Here is a 20753-nt window from a genome sequence, read left to right as displayed (position 1 = left end):
TTTGCTGGAGTACATGTCACATTAATATCACTTTTGTTTTGTTTTGCTGGAGTACATGTCACATTAATCTCACTTTTGTTTTGTTTTGCTGGAGTACATGTCACATTAATATCACTTTTGTTTTGTTTTGCTGGAGTACATGTCACATTAATATCACTTTTGTTTTGTTTTGCTGCAGTACATGTCACATTAATATCACTTTTGTTTTGTTTTGCTGCAGTACATGTCACATTAATCTCACTTTTGTTTTGTTTTGCTGGAGTACATGTCACATTAATATCACTTTTGTGTTGTTTTGCTGCAGTACATGTCACATTAATATCACTTTTGTTTGGTTTTGCTGGAGTACATGTCACATTAATATCACTTTTGTTTTGTTTTGCTGGAGTACATGTCACATTAATATCACTTTTGAATATGGTGTGTTCACAATTAATCGAAAGTATTACTTGTACTTGCTTCTAAACTTGAAAATGCAACTAATACTTTAATTTAACTTAAGAAAACCCCCAATATTTTGACCCAAATGCAATGAAATAGTTAGAATAGATGAGAAGGCAAAGCAGCATGTGGGGTTAAAATTAATTAATTAGTGTATTTACTTGATTAATGCAATATTTTTTTGCGATGACTCACATAAGTTAATGTATTATTGTTGACAGCTCTGGTGATTACATATTACAATCATTTATTAGTCATCTACAACTAAGCCAGTTGAACATCAATTAAAGTACATTGCTTTGCTTTTAGTGTCTTTATAGTACAAGATGTCTCAAAATGTTCCCCACATCCTTCCATTTTTTCTGAATGTGGCCCTCGCTGGATAAAGTTTCAATAATGCAAAGTTGCACAAACACATTTTTCCAAAAGCCAAATGAATGTTATCGCTGACGAAATCTTTTCCCAATATCTGGCAGATGGAGATGTTGGATGTGTTGATCATCGGTGGTGGTCCTCACGCCTTGACCCTGGCCAGCCTCCTGTCCCGCTCACACCCCAACCCCGGACAGGAAGAAGTTCCTCCCGCGTCCTGCAGGGAACCTCCGAGACTTGACTTGAAGGAGGAAGCACACCACAAGACCAAGAGGAAGGTAACACACGGTACAGTATGCTCACCTGTAAATAATTATTAACACTATTTATCATATTTACTAGTCCTCTAAATCAGTGGTCCCCAACCACCAGGCCGCGGCCCGGTACCGGTCCGCGGACGGATTGGTACCGGGCCGCGCAAGAAATTAAAAAAAAAAAAAAAAAAAAAAAAAAAAAAATTAAATATATATATATATTTTTTTAATTAAATCAACATAAAAACACTATATACACATATTGTGTATGTGTATGTCAATATAGATCAATACAGTCTGCAGGTATACAGTCCGTAAGCACACATGATTGTATTTCTTTATGAAAAAAAAAAATGAAAAAAAACCAAAAAAAAAAAAAAAAAAAACCCCCCCCCCCGGTCCGTGGGAGAAGTTTTCAAGCGTTGGCCAGTCCCCAGCTACAAAAAGGTTGGGGACCACTGCTCTAAATGACAATTATATGTCCTAACCTGCAAGTGAACTAATGCTGTCTTTAAGTTGAAGTGCAATGGTCATTGTTGTTTTTGTTTTTTGGTGACACCTAGTGGTCACAATCATTCATGAAGTTAAGCTCATGATGCAGTACATTTAATGATGCAGACACGTTTGTTACTGGATACTTTCTAAGACTGCCTCGGAGACTTTGTGTGTGTAAGTAATATGTAACTAGAATTATTTAGTACTTGTTTATGTTGACTAATTGTCCAATGATTATTACACACGTTTAGCTTGTGTGCTGTTGTGTGCTTAGCTGTTGTGTAGCTGCTAGCTCCTAGTAGCCTATAGCCTAGCATGTTTACATTTTGTAAATGACTTTAGTCAAATAGAAGAAATTGGAGGACATTTAGATGTTAACTGTCTGTCACACAAGTAAACACTCTGCTTGTATCGCACATGATATCACACACAAGTAAACACTCTGCTTGTATCGCACATGATATCACACACAAGTAAACACTATGCAGGGCCGCTTGTATCGCACATGATATCACACACAAGTAAACACTCTGCAGGGCCGCTTGTATCACACATGATATCACACACAAGTAAACACTCTGCAGGGCCGCTTGTATCACACATGATATCACACACAAGTAAACACTCTGCAGGGCCGCTTGTATCGCACATGATATCACACACAAGTAAACACTCTGCAGGGCCGCTTGTATCGCACATGATATCACACACAAGTAAACACTCTGCAGGGCCGCTTGTATCGCACATGATATCACACTCAAGTAAACACTCTGCAGGGCCGCTTGTATCACACATGATATCACACACAAGTAAACATTCTGCAGTGCCGCTTGTATCGCACATGATATCACACTCAAGTAAACACTCTGCAGGGCCGCTTGTATCGCACATGATATCACACACAAGGCAACAGTTGAATACAATGTAATATTAATATGTACAGGAAGTGCATGAATGAAAGAGGATGTGGATGATGCAACTTCCTGTAGAGGGTGTAACAGGACTGAGTTTCTTTTAGGACACGAGTCGCTGGAGGCGAGTCTGGCCAAGTCCACGCCAGGCGATGATGATGTCATGACAGGCGATGATGATGTCATGACAGGCGATGATGATGTCATGACAGGCGATGATGATGTCATGACAGGCGATGATGATGTCATGACAGGCGATGATGATGTCATCACGTCACCCATCAGCCTCCTGGTGGTGGACAGTTATGGCCGCTGGACGTCTTTGTGGAGGAGTCAGTTCTCTGCTCTCAACATCCCTCACCTGCGCTCACACACTCTGGTGCACACTGACCCACTCAACAAGGTGCACACACACACACACACACACACACACACACACACACACACACACACACACACACACACACACACACACACACACACACACACACACACACACACACACACACACACACATTTGTGTATTTCTTACCTTCTTGAGACCTGAGAAAAATGCGTCCCTCTGTAGATATATAAAGAAGTGTATTTACATTATTAATAATAAAAAGCTTGTTGTGAAAAATGAGTTGGAATTTTACAAGAAAAAAGTCACAATTTCACAAGAAAAACTTAGAATGTTGTCAGTATTATAATAAAAGTCCTCATTTTACTCAACGCAAGTCAAAATGTGACAAGAAAAACGGAACATTTGTGCAATATTATGATAAAAGTTGGAATTTTACTCAACAACAGTCGCAATTTTACAAGAAAAGCTTAAAATGTGGGCAATTTTATGAAAAGAGTCGTCATTTTACTCCACAAAAGTCACAATTTTATAAGAAAACTTTAAAATGTTGGCAATATTATAATAATAATGGCAATTTTACTTGGAAAAAGTATGACAAAAGTCATCATTTTACTCAAAAAATGTCACTATTTTACAAGAACAACAAAAAAAGTCACAATTTTATACGACAAATGTCCCCATTTTGCATTAAAAAGTAATAATTTTACATACAAAATAATTTTGTATTTAATTTTTTGTTTGAAATTGGTTTTTAATCTTCCTTATTTACTTCAAGTTATTACAGTATGTCTCTTTACACATATTTATTCTTTATTAATTTTGGGCAAAGGGGGCGCATTTCAATTTTTTACACACACTTGTTATTTCATATGTTGGCTAGAGGGGGAGCACTTAAAATTTGTTTACACACACTTGTTATTTCATATGTTGACAGTCAATTTTTGTGGGAGCACCCTCATGTTGATAGACGTCACCACTAATGAGACATTCAATATTAGATGCAATGTTATTGATTTATGTCATCACTTGTTCACACCTCCTCATATGGAAGATACTTTTCCTTCTTCATGTCTCAAGAAGGCTAGAACGAACACACACACACACACACACACACACACACACACACACACACACACACACACACACACACACACACACACACACACACACACACACACACACACACACACACACTTATGTCCACAAGCAAAGCAATGATGTGTGTGTGTGAGTGCGTGCGTGCGTGCGTGCGTGCGTGCGTGCGTGCGTGCGTGAGTGCGTGCGTGCGTGTGTGTGTGTGTGTGTGTGTGTGTGTGTGTTTCAGATGGCGCTGCAGGAGTTTGCGTTGAAGAACAATCGCTCGGCTGAACTCCACAGTCTCCCCGAGCAGGTGTTCATCCTGGATGAAAACACTTTCTTCAACGACACGCCGCTCGGCAAGAAGGAGAGGAAACGCCTGAAGGTCACCTCCACACGACTGAAGGTCACCTCCACACGTCTGAAGGTCACCTCCACACTCCAGAAGAACATGTTCCTCAGTCTGCCAGGGACCAAACTGACTGTGGACTTCTTTCAAGACCAGGTTACACTCCCATACCCTCTGTGTGTGTGTGTGTGTGTGTGTGTGTGTGTGTGTGTGTGTGTGTGTGTGTGTGTGTGTGTGTGTGTGTGTGTGTGTGTGTGTGTGTGTGTGTCTGTGTGTGTGTGTGTGTGTGTGTGTGTGTCTGTCTGTGTGTGTGTGTGTGTGTGTGTGTGTGTGTGTGTCTGTGTGTGTGTGTGTGTGTGTCTGTGTGTGTGTGTGTGTGTGTGTTCTATCCTTCTTGAGACATGAAGAAGGAAAAGTATCTTCCATATGAGGAGGTGTGAACAAGTGATGACATAAATCAATAACATTGCATCTAATATTGAATGTCTCATTAGTGGTGACGTCTATCAACATGAGGGTGCTCCTAAAAAGGAGGGATTGTTCACATTGACTGTGTGTCACTTTTAAAAGTGCTCCCCCTCTGGTCAACATATAAATAAAAAGTCTGTGTAGCAAATTTGAAGTGCTCCCCCGCTGGTCAACATATGAAATAACAAGTGTGTGTAAGAAATTTGAAGTGCTCCCCCTCTGGTCAACATATGAAATAACAAGTGTGTGTAAGAAATTTGAAGTGCTCCCCCTCTGGTCAACATATGAAATAACAAGTGTGTGTAAGACATTTGAAGTGCTCCCCCTCTGGCCAACATATGAAATAAAAAGTGTGTGTAACAAATTTGAAGTGCTCCCCCTCTGGTCAACATATGAAATAACAAGTGTGTGTAACAAATTTGAAGTGCGCCCCCTCTGGCCAACATATGAAATAACAAGTGTGTGTAAGAAATTTGAAGTGCTCCCCCTCTGGTCAAAATATGAAATAACAAGTGTGTGTAGCAAATTTGAAGTACTCCCCCTCTGGTCAACATATGAAATAACAAGTGTGTGTAAAAATTTGAAGTGCTCCCCCTCTGGTCAACATATGAAATAACAAGTGTGTGTAAGAAATTTGAAGTGCTCCCCCTCTGGTCAACATATGAAATAACAAGTGTGCGTAACATTTTTGAAGTGCTCCCCCTCTGGTCAACATATGAAATAACAAGTGTGTGTAAGAAATTTGAAGTGCTCCCCTTCTGGTCAACATGTGAAATAACAAGTGTGTGTAAGAAATTTGAAGTGCTCCCCCTCTGGTCAACATATGAAATAACAAGTGTGTGTAACAAATTTGAAGTGCTCCCCCTCTGGTCAACATATGAAATAACAAGTGTGTGTAAGAAATTTGAAGTGCGCCCCCTCTGGCCAACATATGAAATAACAAGTGTGTGTAAAAATTTTAAGTGCTCCCCCTCTGGTCAACATATGAAATAACAAGTGTGTGTAAGAAATTTGAAGTGCTCCCCCTCTGGTCAACATATGAAATAACAAGTGTGCATAACATTTTTGAAGTGCTCCCCCTCTGGTCAACATATGAAATAACAAGTGTGTGTAACAAATTTGAAGTGCGCCCCCTCTGGCCAACATATGAAATAACAAGTGTGTATAAGAAATTTGAAGTGCTCCCCCTCTGGTCAACATATGAAATAACAAGTGTGTGTAAGAAATTTGAAGTGCTCCCCCTCTGGTCAACATATGAAATAACAAGTGTGTGTAAGAAATTTGAAGTGCTCCCCCTCTGGTCAAAATATGAAATAACAAGTGTGTGTAACAAATTTGAAGTGCTCCCCCTCTGGTCAACATATGAAATAACAAGTGTGTGTAAAAATTTGAAGTGCTCCCCCTCTGGTCAACATATGAAATAACAAGTGTGTGTAAGAAATTTGAAGTGCTCCCCCTCTGGTCAACATGTGAAATAACAAGTGTGTGTAAGAAATTTGAAGTGCTCCCCCTCTGGTCAACATATGAAATAACAAGTGTGTGTAACAAATTTGAAGTGCTCCCCCTCTGGTCAACATATGAAATAACAAGTGTGTGTAACAAATTTGAAGTGCTCCCCCTCTGGTCAAAATATGAAATAACAAGTGTGTGTAACAAATTTGAAGTGCTCCCCCTCTGGTCAACATATGAAATAACAAGTGTGTGTAAAAATTTGAAGTGCTCCCCCTCTGGTCAACAAATGAAATAACAAGTGTGTGTAAGAAATTTGAAGTGCTCCCCCTCTGGTCAACATATGAAATAACAAGTGTGTGCAAGAAATTTGAAGTGCTCCCCCTCTGGTCAACATATGAAATAACAAGTGTGTGTAAGAAATTTGAAGTGCTCCCCCTCTGGTCAAAATATGAAATAACAAGTGTGTGTAACAGATTTGAAGTGCTCCCCCTCTGGTCAACATATGAAATAACAAGTGTGTGTAAAAATTTGAAGTGCTCCCCCTCTGGTCAACATATGAAATAACAAGTGTGTGTAAGAAACTTGAAGTGCTCCCCCTCTGGTCAACATATGAAATAACAAGTGTGCGTAACATTTTTGAAGTGCTCCCCCTCTGGTCAACATATGAAATAACAAGTGTGTGTAAAAAATTTGAAGTGCTCCCCCTCTGGTCAACATATGAATTAACAAGTGTGCATAACATTTTTGAAGTGGTCCCCCTCTGGTCAACATATGAAATAACAAGTGTGCGTAAAAATTTGAAGTGCTCCCCTCTGGTCAACATATGAAATAAGAAGTGTGTGTAAGAAATTGAAATGCGCTCCCTTTGGTCAAAATGAATAAAACAAATAAAATAAAAATGTTTATAGAGACATACTGTAATAACTTGAAGTAAATAATGAAGATTAAAAAACAATTACAAACAAAAAATTCAACAACCAACAAAATGTACTAAAAGTATTTTTCTCACAATGTGTCGACTTTTTTCTTTAAAATATTGGGAACAATTTCTCATATTCTTTCTGTTTCTGTAATATTGCAATATTTTCTCGTAAAATTATAACTTTTTTTTAAATGGAAAAATATTACTTTTTAATGCATAATGGTGACATTTGTCATAACAAATTTAGACGTATCACAACTTTGCCAATTTTTTTGTTGTTCTTAGTAAAACTAACATTTTTGGAGTAAAATGATGACTTTTGTCACAATTTTGCCAAGTAAAATTCCGATTATTATTATAATATTGCCACAATTTTAAAGTTTTCTTCTAAAATTGTGACTTTTGTGGAGTAAAATGACGACTCTTTTCATAAAATTGTCAAAATGTCAAGCATTTTCTTGTAAAATTGCAAATGTTGAGTAAAATTCCAACTTCTATCATAATATTGCACAAATGTTCAGTTTTTCTTGTCACATTTTGACTTGCGTTGAGTTAAAATGAGGACTTTTATTGTAATACTGACAACATTCTACCTTTTTCTTGTGAAATTCCAACTCAACAAGCAACTACATTTGACGCTGAGGTGTACACCTGCAAAAAGCTAAATTAGAATGCTAATTGTTAAAAAAAACTCACCTGGTTTAAGGAGACACCTGTGCACCAACAGGTGCAGCGATACGACCTGGACAAGTTCCTGGTGAAAGGAAGTGTGACTCGCATACTTCCTGTGACCCAAGAAGCCGAGAAGGAAGACCAAAAAGGAGGCGGGGCAAGACGGGTGACACATTTTCAAGTCCACTTTCAAGACGGCGCCATGCGACAAGCCCGACGTGTCGTCATGGCGACAGGCCCCACCCGGGCCCAGATGGCCAACATTCCGTCGTGGGTCCACGGACCTGGAGGAGAAGTTTCCAGAAGGACGCCTGCAGCACACGGTGCGCCTCATGCACTTCCTGTCCGCTCAGCAAGACCATGGAGACGTGACAGGAAGTAAGACCGCGCCAACACAACACCTTCACATAAAAGGCTAATAATGAATGAGCGGGTGTGCGTGGAGGCGTGTGTGAGCCGGGTCACAGGGTCATGGTGGTGGGCGGAGGGCTGACCAGCGCCCACGTGGTCGCCATGGCGCTGCAGCGAGGCGCCAGTCATGTGACCTGGGTGATGAGGAAGCACCTGCAGGTAAGTACTGCACCTGTAGGTAATTACTGCATCTGTAGGTAATTACTGCACCTTGCACATTGACGCCAACTTTATGGTCTTTTATGTCTTTTTATGTCTTATGTATTTTATATCTTTTGTCTTTTATGTATTTTATATATTTTATATATTTTATGTCTTATGTCTTTTATATCTTTTATGTATTTTATATATTTTATGTCTTTTATTTCTTTTATGTATTTTATGTATTTTGTCTTTTATGTCGTTTATGTATTTTATATATTTGATATATTTTATATATTTGATATATTTTATGTCTTTTATGTCTTTTATATATTTTATGTATTTTATAAATTTTATATATTTTATGTCTTTTATGTTTTTTATGTTTTTTATGTTTTTCATGTCTTTTATGTATTTTATATATTTTATTGTCTTTTATGTTTTTTATGTCTTATGTATTTTATATATTTGATGTCTTTTATGTCGTTTATGTCTTTTATGCTTTTTATGTGTTTTGTATCTTATGTATTTTATATATTTGGTCTTTTATGTCTTTTATGTATTATGTATTTTATGTCTTTTATGTCTTATGTTTTTTATGTCTTTTATGTATTTTATATATTTTATGCCTTTATGTCTTATGTATTTTAATATATTTTATGTCTTTTATGTCTTATGTATTTTATGTATTTTATGTATTTTATATATTTTATGTCTTTTATGTCTTATGTCTTTTAAGTATTTTATATATTTTATGCCTTTTATGTTTTTTATGTATTTTAATATATTTTATGTCTTTTATGTCTTTTGTCTTTTATGTATTTTATATATTGTATGCCTTTTATGTCTTTTATGCCTTTTATGTCATGTATTTGATCTTTTATGTATTTTATGTCTTTTATGTTTTTATGTATTTATTATATTTTGTCTTTTATGTATTTTATGTATTTTATATATTTGATGTCTTATGTCTTTTATGTATTTTATATATTTTATGCCTTTTATGTGTTTTATGCATTTTATGCCTTTTATGTCTTTTATGCGTTTTAAGCCTTTTATGTCTTTTATGTATTTTATGTATTATGTATTTTGTGTTTTATGTCTTGTGTTTTTTATGTCTTTTATGTATTTTATATATTTTATGCCTTTGTCTTATGTATTTTAATATATTTTATGTCTTTTATGTCTTATGTATTTTATGTATTTTATATATTTTATGTCTTTTATGTCTTATGTCTTTTAAGTATTTTATATATTTTATGCCTTTTATGTTTTTTATATATTTTAATATATTTCACGTCTTTTATGTATTTTGTCTTTTATGTATTTTATATATTGTCTGCCTTTTATGTCTTTTATGCCTTTTATGTCATGTATTTGATCTTTTATGTATTTTATGTCTTTTATGTTTTTATGTATTTTATTATATTTTGTCTTTTATGTATTTTATGTATTTTATATATTTGATGTCTTATGTCTTTTATGTATTTTATATATTTTATGCCTTTTATGTGTTTTATGCATTTTATGCCTTTTATGTCTTTTATGCGTTTTAAGCCTTTTATGTCTTTTATGTATTTTATGTATTATGTATTTTGTGTTTTATGTCTTGTGTTTTTTCTGTCTTTTATGTATTTTATATATTTTTTATGCCTTTGTCTTATGTATTTTAATATATTTTATGTCTTTTATGTCTTATGTATTTTATGTATTTTATGTATTTTATATATTTTATGTCTTTTATGTCTTATGTCTTTTAAGTATTTTATATATTTTATGCCTTTTATGTTTTTTATGTATTTTAATATATTTTATGTCTTTTGTCTTTTATGTCTTTTGTCTTTTATGTATTTTTTATATTGTATGCCTTTTATGTCTTTTATGCCTTTTATGTCATGTATTTGATCTTTTATGTCTTTTATGTTTTTTATGTCTTTTATGTATTTTATGTATTTTATATATTTGATGTCTTATGTCTTTTATTATATTTGGTCTTTTATGTGTTTATGCCTTTTATGTCTTTTATGTATTTTATATATTTTATGTATTTTATGTCTTTTATGTCTTTTATGTCTTTTATGTATATTTTATGCCTTTAATGCCTTTAATGTGTTTTATGTGTTTGTTCCTGTGCTGTCTCTGCAGCTGAGGCAGTTTGACGCGGGTGACGTGGAAGGTCTGCTGGGCCGCTACTCACACCTGGACCACGGCGTCAAGATGGACGCCCGAGCACACCTGAGACAGTTCTACCAGCAGAGGAGTCTTCATGCACGCCTGGCTATGATTGGTCAGGCCAGGAAGGGAGGGGCCGTCACCCCGCAGGCCTACATGCACCTGAGACCTTTTATTCTGAAAGGACAGGTGGAAGTCAGGTCTTACTGTCAGGTAACAGCTTGACTATGATTGGTGGACTTCAACAATCTGAAAAACAGCAAACACTCCTGTCGTATAGAGGATCTTTGACTGGCACTTAGTTAATACTTAAACAGCAAACACTCCTGTCATATAGAGGATCTTTGACTGGCGCTTAGTTAATACTTAAACAGCAAACACTCCTGTCATATAGAGGATCTTTGACTGGCACTTAGTTAATACTTAAACAGCAAACACTGCTGTCATATAGAGGATCTTTGACTGGCACTTAGTGAATACTTAAACAGCAAACACTCCTGTCGTAAAGAGGATCTTTGACTGGCACTTAGTGAATACTTAAACAGCAAACACTCCTGTCATATAGAGGATCTTTGACTGGCACTTAGTTAATACTTAAACAGCAAACACTCCTGTCATATAGAGGATCTTTGACTGGCACTTAGTTAATACTTAAACAGCAAACACTCCTGTCATATAGAGGATCTTTGACTGGCACTTAGTTAATACTTAAACAGCAAACACTCCTGTCATATAGAGGATCTTTGACTGGCACTTAGTTAATACTTAAACAGCAAACACTCCTGTCATATAGAGGATCTTTGACTGGCACTTAGTTAATACTTAAACAGCAAACACTCCTGTCATATAGAGGATCTTTGACTGGCACTTAGTTAATACTTAAACAGCAAACACTCCTGTCATATAGAGGATCTTTGACTGGCACTTAGTTAATACTTAAACAGCAAACACTCCTGTCATATAGAGGATCTTTGACTGGCACTTAGTTAATACTTAAACAGCAAACACTTCTGTCGTATAGAGGATCTTTGACTGGCGCTTAGTTAATACTTAAACAGCAAACACTCCTGTCGTATAGAGGATCTTTGACTGGCGCTTAGTTAATACTTAAACAGCAAACACTCCTGTCATATAGAGGATCTTTGACTGGCGCTTAGTTAATACTTAAACAGCAAACACTCCTGTCATATAGAGGATCTTTGACTGGCACTTAGTTAATACTTAAACAGCAAACACTCCTGTCATATAGAGGATCTTTGACTGGCGCTTAGTTAATACTTAAACAGCAAACACTCCTGTCATATAGAGGATCTTTGACTAGTGCTTTTGCAATCAGTCCTTAAAAAGCAGCTAACCCTCCTGTCGTATAGAGGATCTTTGACTTATACTTTTACAGTTGGTACTTAGAAACAGCAAGCCCTCCTATCATTTAGAGGATCTTTGACATATTGCCTTTTTCTATTGAGATATTCTTCTATTTTTGACATGATTTCCATATTAGCTCTTTGAGGAGGTAAAATTGAGGGTAGTAGTCAAGGAAGAAGGCCATGTTGGATGTTGACCATGTGTACAAGAAGAAGGCCATGTTGGATGTTGACCATGTGTACAAGAAGAAGGCCATGTTGGATGTTGACCATGTGTACAAGAAGAAGGCCATGTTGGATGTTGACCATGTGTACAAGAAGAAGGCCATGTTGGATGTTGACCATGCGTACAAGAAGAAGGCCATGTTGGATGTTGACCATGTGTACAAGAAGAAGGCCATGTTGGATGTTGACCATGTGTACAAGAAGAAGGCCATGTTGGATGTTGACCATGTGTACAAGAAGAAGGCCATGTTGGATGTTGACCATGTGTACAAGAAGAAGGCCATGTTGGATGTTGACCATGTGTACAAGAAGAAGGCCATGTTGGATGTTGACCATGTGTACAAGAAGAAGGCCATGTTGGATGTTGACCATGTGTACAAGAAGAAGGCCATGTTGGATGTTGACCATGTGTACAAGAAGAAGGCCATGTTGGATGTTGACCATGTGTACAAGAAGAAGGCCATGTTGGATGTTGACCATGTGTACAAGAAGAAGGCCATGTTGGATGTTGACCATTTGTACAAGAAGAAGGCCATGTTGGATGTTGACCATGTGTACAAGAAGAAGGCCATGTTGGATGTTGACCATGTGTACAAGAAGAAGGCCATGTTGGATGTTGACCATGTGTACAAGAAGAAGGCCATGTTGGATGTTGACCATGTGTACAAGAAGAAGGCCATGTTGGATGCTGACCATGCGTACAAGAAGAAGGCCATGTTGGATGTTGACCATGTGTACAAGAAGAAGGCCATGTTGGATGTTGACCATGTGTACAAGAAGAAGGCCATGTTGGATGTTGACCATGTGTACAAGAAGAAGGCCATGTTGGATGTTGACCATGTGTACAAGAAGAAGGCCATGTTGGATGTTGACCATGTGTACAAACTGCTGTGTGACTCAGGTGTTGGATGCCAGCTGGTGCTACAAGAAGCAGGAGTGGAGACTTCATGTGAGCAGTGGAGATGATTGGACAGGAGACATGATTTGGTTGGCCACTGGATGTAAGCTGGATGTCAGACAAGATCCTCTACTCTCTGACGTCATGAGCATGTTCCCTATCCAGGTGAGTCATGAGCATCTTCCCTATCCAGGTGAGTCATGAGCATCTTCCCTATCCAGGTGAGTCATGAGCATGTTCGCTATCCAGGTGAGTGCAGAAAGTTGTAGAAGTGATGGTAAACATTGCAAATGTGTCCCCTCCAGGTGCTGGATGGATGGCCGTGTATCTCTGAGAGCCTGCAGTGGACGGAGGGCTGTCCCCTCTACCTGATGGGACAATACACGGCTCTGCAGGTAAGTCTTGTGTGAAATACAAGATGTAAATATGAGGTGGTGTTCATCATCTTCGTAGAGATGTAAATATGAGGTGGTGTTCATCATCTTCGTAGAGATGTAAATATGAGGTGGTGTTCATCATCTTCGTAGAGATGTAAATATGAGGTGGTGTTCATCATCTTCATAGAGATGTAAATATGAGGTGGTGTTCATCATCTTCATAGAGATGTAAATATGAGGTGGTGTTCATCATCTTCATAGAGATGTAAATATGAGGTGGTGTTCATCATCTTCATAGAGATGTAAATATGAGGTGGTGTTCATCATCTTCGTAGAGATGTAAATATGAGGTGGTGTTCATCATCTTCGTAGAGATGTAAATATGAGGTGGTGTTCATCATCTTCATAGAGATGTAAATATGAGGTGGTGTTCATCATCTTCATAGAGATGTAAATATGAGGTGGTGTTCATCATCTTCATAGAGATGTAAATATGAGGTGGTGTTCATCATCTTCATAGAGATGTAAATATGAGGTGGTGTTCATCATCTTCATAGAGATGTAAATATGAGGTGGTGTTCATCATCATCGTAGAGATGTAAATATGAGGTGGTGTTCATCATCTTCATAGAGATGTAAATATGAGGTGGTGTTCATCATCTTCATAGAGATGTAAATATGAGGTGGTGTTCATCATCTTCATAGAGATGTAAATATGAGGTGGTGTTCATCATCTTCATAGAGATGTAAATATGAGGTGGTGTTCATCATCTTCATAGAGATGTAAATATGAGGTGGTGTTCATCATCATCGTAGAGATGTAAATATGAGGTGGTGTTCATCATCTTCGTAGAGATGTAAATATGAGTTGGTGTTCATCATCTTCATAGAGATGTAAATATGAGGTGGTGTTCATCATCTTCATAGAGATGTAAATATGAGGTGGTGTTCAATTCAATTCAATTCAATTCAATTCAATTCAATTATTTATTTATTTCGTACTTGGATGTGTACATTTCAACAACATTTCAACAATCTCACATACCTTACTGCATTCAATACACAGCCATGTCGAAAAGGAACAGGATGAAGAAAATCTTATATTTCCTGCCCCTTCGCACAAAAGAAACATTTTCTTGGTATTTCTTTGCCGGTAGTGCATTAGAACATCCAATGCAACAAATCAATACAAAACAATATATCACATATGCACACACAGGCACCCACACCCACACGCACCCACCCACCAGGGGCGTAGACTCTAGAGTAGTAAAAAAGGCTACAGGACATGTATGACCCAGTTGACAAGAAAAGTTATTGTTGCCTAAAAACTACAAGTTTGTACCCCTACCCAGTGCACACACTCATAGAAATTAATAGAACAAACAATCAATGAAAAGAATAAACAAGCAAGATAAGTTGAACAAAAAATAAATAAACAAAACAAAAACTGAAAAAATAAGGCAATCACTCAAACCAAACAAACTGAAAAAGAACAAGGCAATCATCCAAACCAAACAAACTGAAAAAGAATAAGGTAATCATTCAAACCAAACAAAACTGAATAGAACAAGGCTATCATAACAAGGTATCATTCAAACAAAACAAAGCTAAGAACAATGTGATCATTCAACCAAGGATCCATAGTGCATGTCGATAAAGAAAAAAAAAAAAATGAAAGGAAAGCTAGACTATACAATACCTACAGTCATGTAGGATAATGTAAGCGTTGTTTTTTTTTTTGTGTGTGTTTATTATTATTTTTATTTTTTATTTTTATTTTTTTCCCCTTATTTTTCCCTTTGCGTCCCTTTTGTCAGTGCTCATATAACATCATAGTTCTGTTTTTAAAGACTTTTTTTTAATTGAAATGTGTTTTTACATTGCTTTATTTCATTATGGAGAGAGTTCCAGAGTTTTACTCCCACCACTGATGTACACATTTGTTTTGATGTTGTTCGTGCAAGCTGATGCTTAAAGTGCCCTTTCCTTCTTCCTTCTTTTTCTATTAAAGTGAAATTTTTTTGTAGATTTGTTGGTAGCTCTTGACTACTAGCCCTGAACATAACCAATAATGTCTGCTGCTCAACTAGTTCATAAAATTTGTAAAGTCCTGAGCTAATAAATAATCCATTTGTGTGCTCTCTATAACCTGTTTTGTGTATGATTCTGATCGCTCTCTTCTGAAGGAGGTACAGTGGCTTTGTGTTACTCTTATATGTACTACCCCATATTTCCACACAATAATTGATATAAGGCAGTACAAGTGCACAATACAGTGTACGCATTACTTTATAATCTAATACATCTTTTACCTTATTTAATATAAATATACTTTTAGCCATCTTTTTTCTAACATGTGAGATATGCGATTTCCAACTAATATTATCATCTAAAATCACTCCCAAAAATCTAATCTCAGAGACTTTTTCAATGCTTGTTCCAGCTATTGACAGTACAATATTTTCAGGCTTTTTTCTCTTACTAAAAATCATGAACTTAGTTTTTTTCAAATTCAATGATAATTTGTTAACGTCAAACCATTTTTTGAGTTTGACCATTTCCTGTTCCATACTCTTTAGTAATTCATTTAAGTCATGTCCAGAGCTGTAAAAGTTGGTATCGTCAGCAAATAATACAAAATTGAGTAATTTTGACATTTGATCATCATCTTCCTAGAAAAGACAACATGTAAATATGAGGTGGTGTTCATCATCTTCGTAGAGATGTAAATATGAGGTGGTGTTCATCTTCGTAGAGATGTAAATATGAGGTGGTGTTCATCATCTTCGTAGAGATGTAAATATGAGGTGGTGTTCATCATCTTCGTAGAGATGTAAATATGAGGTGGTGTTCATCATCTTCATAGAGATGTAAATATGAGGTGGTGTTCATCATCTTCAAAGAGATGTAAATATGAGGTGGTGTTCATCATCTTCATAGAGATGTAAATATGAGGTGGTGTTCATCATCTTCATAGAGATGTAAATATGAGGTGGTGTTCATCATCTTCATAGAGATGTAAATATGAGGTGGTGTTCATCATCTTCATAGAGATGTAAATATGAGGTGGTGTTCATCATCTTCATAGAGATGTAAATATGAGGTGGTGTTCATCATCTTCATAGAGATGTAAATATGAGGTGGTGTTCATCATCTTCATAGAGATGTAAATATGAGGTGGTGTTCATCATCTTCATAGAGATGTAAATATGAGGTGGTGTTCATCATCTTCGTAGAGATGTAAATATGAGGTGGTGTTCATCATCTTCATAGAGATGTAAATATGAGGTGGTGTTCATCATCATCGTAGAGATGTAAATATGAGGTGGTGTTCATCATCTTCCTAGAGATGTAAATATGAGGTGGTGTTCATCATCTTCGTAGAGATGTAAATATGAGTTGGTGTTCATCATCTTCATAGAGATGTAAATATGAGGTGGTGTTCATCATCTTCATAGAGATGTAAATATGAGGTGGTGTTCATCATCTTCATAGAGATGTAAATATGAGGTGGTGTTCATCATCTTCATAGAGATGTAAATATGAGGTGGTGTTCATCATCTTCATAGAGATGTAAATATGAGGTGGTGTTCATCATCTTCGTAGAGATGTAAATATGAGGTGGTGTTCATCATCTTCGTAGAGATGTAAATATGAGGTGGTGTTCATCATCTTCGTAGAGATGTAAATATGAGGTGGTGTTCATCATCATCGTAGAGATGTAAATATGAGGTGGTGTTCATCTTCGTAGAGATGTAAATATGAGGTGGTGTTCATCATCTTCGTAGAGATGTAAATATGAGGTGGTGTTCATAATCATCTTCGTAGAGATGTAAATATGAGGTGGTGTTCATCATCTTCATAGAGATGTAAATATGAGGTGGTGTTCATCATCTTCATAGAGATGTAAATATGAGGTGGTGTTCATCATCTTCATAGAGATGTAAATATGAGGTGGTGTTCATCATCTTCATAGAGATGTAAATATGAGGTGGTGTTCATCATCTTCATAGAGATGTAAATATGAGGTGGTGTTCATCATCTTCATAGAGATGTAAATATGAGGTGGTGTTCATCATCTTCATAGAGATGTAAATATGAGGTGGTGTTCATCATCTTCATAGAGATGTAAATATGAGGTGGTGTTCATCATCATCGTAGAGATGTAAATATGAGGTGGTGTTCATCATCTTCCTAGAGATGTAAATATGAGGTGGTGTTCATCATCTTCGTAGAGATGTAAATATGAGTTGGTGTTCATCATCTTCATAGAGATGTAAATATGAGGTGGTGTTCATCATCTTCATAGAGATGTAAATATGAGGTGGTGTTCATCATCTTCCTAGAAAAGACAACATGTAAATATGAGGTGGTGTTCATCATCTTCGTAGAGATGTAAATATGAGGTGGTGTTCATCTTCGTAGAGATGTAAATATGAGGTGGTGTTCATCATCTTCGTAGAGATGTAAATATGAGGTGGTGTTCATCATCTTCGTAGAGATGTAAATATGAGGTGGTGTTCATCATCTTCGTAGAGATGTAAATATGAGGTGGTGTTCATCATCATCGTAGAGATGTAAATATGAGGTGGTGTTCATCTTCGTAGAGATGTAAATATGAGGTGGTGTTCATCATCTTCGTAGAGATGTAAATATGAGGTGGTGTTCATAATCATCTTCGTAGAGATGTAAATATGAGGTGGTGTTCATCATCTTCATAGAGATGTAAATATGAGGTGGTGTTCATCATCTTCCTAGAGATGTAAATATGAGGTGGTGTTCATCATCTTCATAGAGATGTAAATATGAGGTGGTGTTCATCATCTTCATAGAGATGTAAATATGAGGTGGTGTTCATCATCTTCGTAGAGATGTAAATATGAGGTGGTGTTCATCTTCCTAGAGATGTAAATATGAGGTGGTGTTCATCATCTTCGTAGAGATGTAAATATGAGGTGGTGTTCATCATCTTCATAGAAAATAGCAGATGTAAATATGAGGTGGTGTTCATCATCTTCATAGAGATGTAAATATGAGGTGGTGTTCATCATCTTCGTAGAGATGTAAATATGAGGTGGTGTTCATCTTCCTAGAGATGTAAATATGAGGTGGTGTTCATCATCTTCATAGAGATGTAAATATGAGGTGGTGTTCATCATCTTCGTAGAGATGTAAATATGAGGTGGTGTTCATCATCTTCATAGAGATGTAAATATGAGGTGGTGTTCATCATCTTCATAGAGATGTAAATATGAGGTGGTGTTCATCATCATCTTCGTAGAGATGTAAATATGAGGTGGTGTTCATCATCTTCATAGAGATGTAAATATGAGGTGGTGTTCATGGTGTCTGTAGATTGGAGCCCATGCGGTGAACCTGGCAGGTGGACAAGCAGCCAGCATGAGGATTGCCAAAGACATCCAGCAACACCACAACAAGAAGAAGATGGAGGAGGAAAGTCATCTGAGTGCAAGAAGACTGACTAGTGAAGAATCCATCCAGCAAATGCATGGACTTTTATGGCTTTAACTGCGACCTCAGATACAAAATATAATGTTTAAATACGATGAGCTTTGACATCTGTCACTCTGGGATTGATTGGTCATGTCCATGCTGGGTTTGACCTCCTGGACTGGGACTGTGAGTCTCCCTCAACAACATAAGTTGCATTCAAATAATGTTCATGACATATGAAATATTGTGTAATATTGAAATTACTTTATACTTTTGTCATTATGTGACCATAAAACACCTCAATCAGACTTGTTGCTGTGTGTATATTACCTGGTTATGTGTATTATATTGTGTGTGTAATAAAGTGTGTGAATTAAATACATTATATTTAATAAAGTGTGTAAAATATAGTATATTTAATAAAGTGTGTGAATTAAATAAATTATATTTAATAAAGTGTGTAAAATAAAGTATATTTAATAAAGTGTGTGAATTAAATAAATCATATTTAATAAAGTGTGTGAATTAAATAAAGTATATTTAATAAAGTGTGTGAATTAACTAAATTATATTTAATAAAGTATAATTTATTTAATAATACATTTATATTTAATAATTAAATTAATTATTAATTAATAATTCATATTTAATAAATACATTATTTTAATAAAGTATAATTTATTTAATTCACACACTTTATTAAATATACTTTATTTATTTTACACCCTTTATTGAATATAATTTATTTAATTCGCACATTTTATTAAATATACTTTATTTTACCCACTTTATTAAATAGACTTTAGTAAATAAAGTCTATTTAATAAAGTGTGTGAATTAAATAATCATATTTAATAAAGTGTGTAAAATAAATAAAGTATATTTAATAAAGTGTGTGAATTAAATAAATACTTTATTAAATATAATTTATTTAATTCACACACTTTATTAAATATACTTTATTTTACACACTTTATTAAATATCCTTTAGTAAATAAAGTATATTTATTTACTAAAGTATATAAATATACTTTAAATATTATTATTTTTTATAATAAAGTGTATTTAATAAATACACTTTATTAAATATACTTTATTTTACACACTTTATTAAATATACTTTAGTAAATAAAGTATATTTAATAAAGTGTGTGAATTAAATAAATTATATTTAATAAAGTATAATTTATTTAATTCACACACTTTATTAAATATACTTTATTTATTCTACACACTTTATTAAATATAATGTATTTAATTCACACGCTTTATTAAATATACTTTATTTTACCACTTTATTAAATATAATGTATTTAATTCACACACTTTATTAAATATACTTTATTCATTTTACACACTTTATAAAATATAATTTATTTAATTCACACACTTTATTATATATACTTTATTTATTTTACACACTATTAAATATAATTTATTTAATTCACACACTTTATTAAATATAATTTATTTATTTTACACACTTTATTAAATATAATTCATTTAATTCACACACTTCATTAAATACACTTTATTTTACCACTTCATTAAATATAATGTATTTCACACACTTTATTATATTATATTATATTATTTATTTATGTATTTATTTATTATTATATTATATTATATTATATTAATATATTCACACACTTTGTTCAATATACTTTATTTATTTTACACACTTTATTAAATATAATTTATTTAATTCACACACTTTATTAAATATACTTTATTTTACACACTTTATTAAATATACTTTAGAGTTTAGATAGGCTCCAGCATCCCCCCCCCCTCCTCCCCCCCGCGACTCCAAAAGGGACAAGCAGTAGAAAATGGATGGATGGATTTGTTAAATAAGGTAAAATAAATAAAGTATATTTAATAAAGTGTGTGCAGTAAACTATGTGCATAACAACGTGTTTTTGTACAATATACATAATATTGAT

At 35.1% G+C, this 20753-nt stretch overlaps 1 protein-coding gene across 1 annotated transcript; it reads left to right on the top strand.

The window, feature by feature from the left end:
- Positions 1–923: 923 nt before the first annotated feature.
- Positions 924–19165, top strand: zgc:113276 (uncharacterized protein LOC553748 homolog). Its single transcript, XM_062036803.1, is given in 11 exon segments — positions 924–1101; positions 2581–2643; positions 2728–2876; positions 4144–4401; positions 7815–8042; positions 8044–8137; positions 8205–8329; positions 10457–10696; positions 12974–13135; positions 13276–13365; positions 18706–19165. Coding segments are annotated over 11 exon segments (1761 nt in total). The 3' UTR covers positions 18880–19165.
- Positions 19166–20753: the final 1588 nt, after the last annotated feature.

This window comes from Entelurus aequoreus, linkage group LG02, assembly GCF_033978785.1.
Source record: "Entelurus aequoreus isolate RoL-2023_Sb linkage group LG02, RoL_Eaeq_v1.1, whole genome shotgun sequence".
Taxonomy (NCBI): domain Eukaryota; kingdom Metazoa; phylum Chordata; class Actinopteri; order Syngnathiformes; family Syngnathidae; genus Entelurus; species Entelurus aequoreus.
This window is presented reverse-complemented; position numbering and strand designations above follow the sequence as displayed.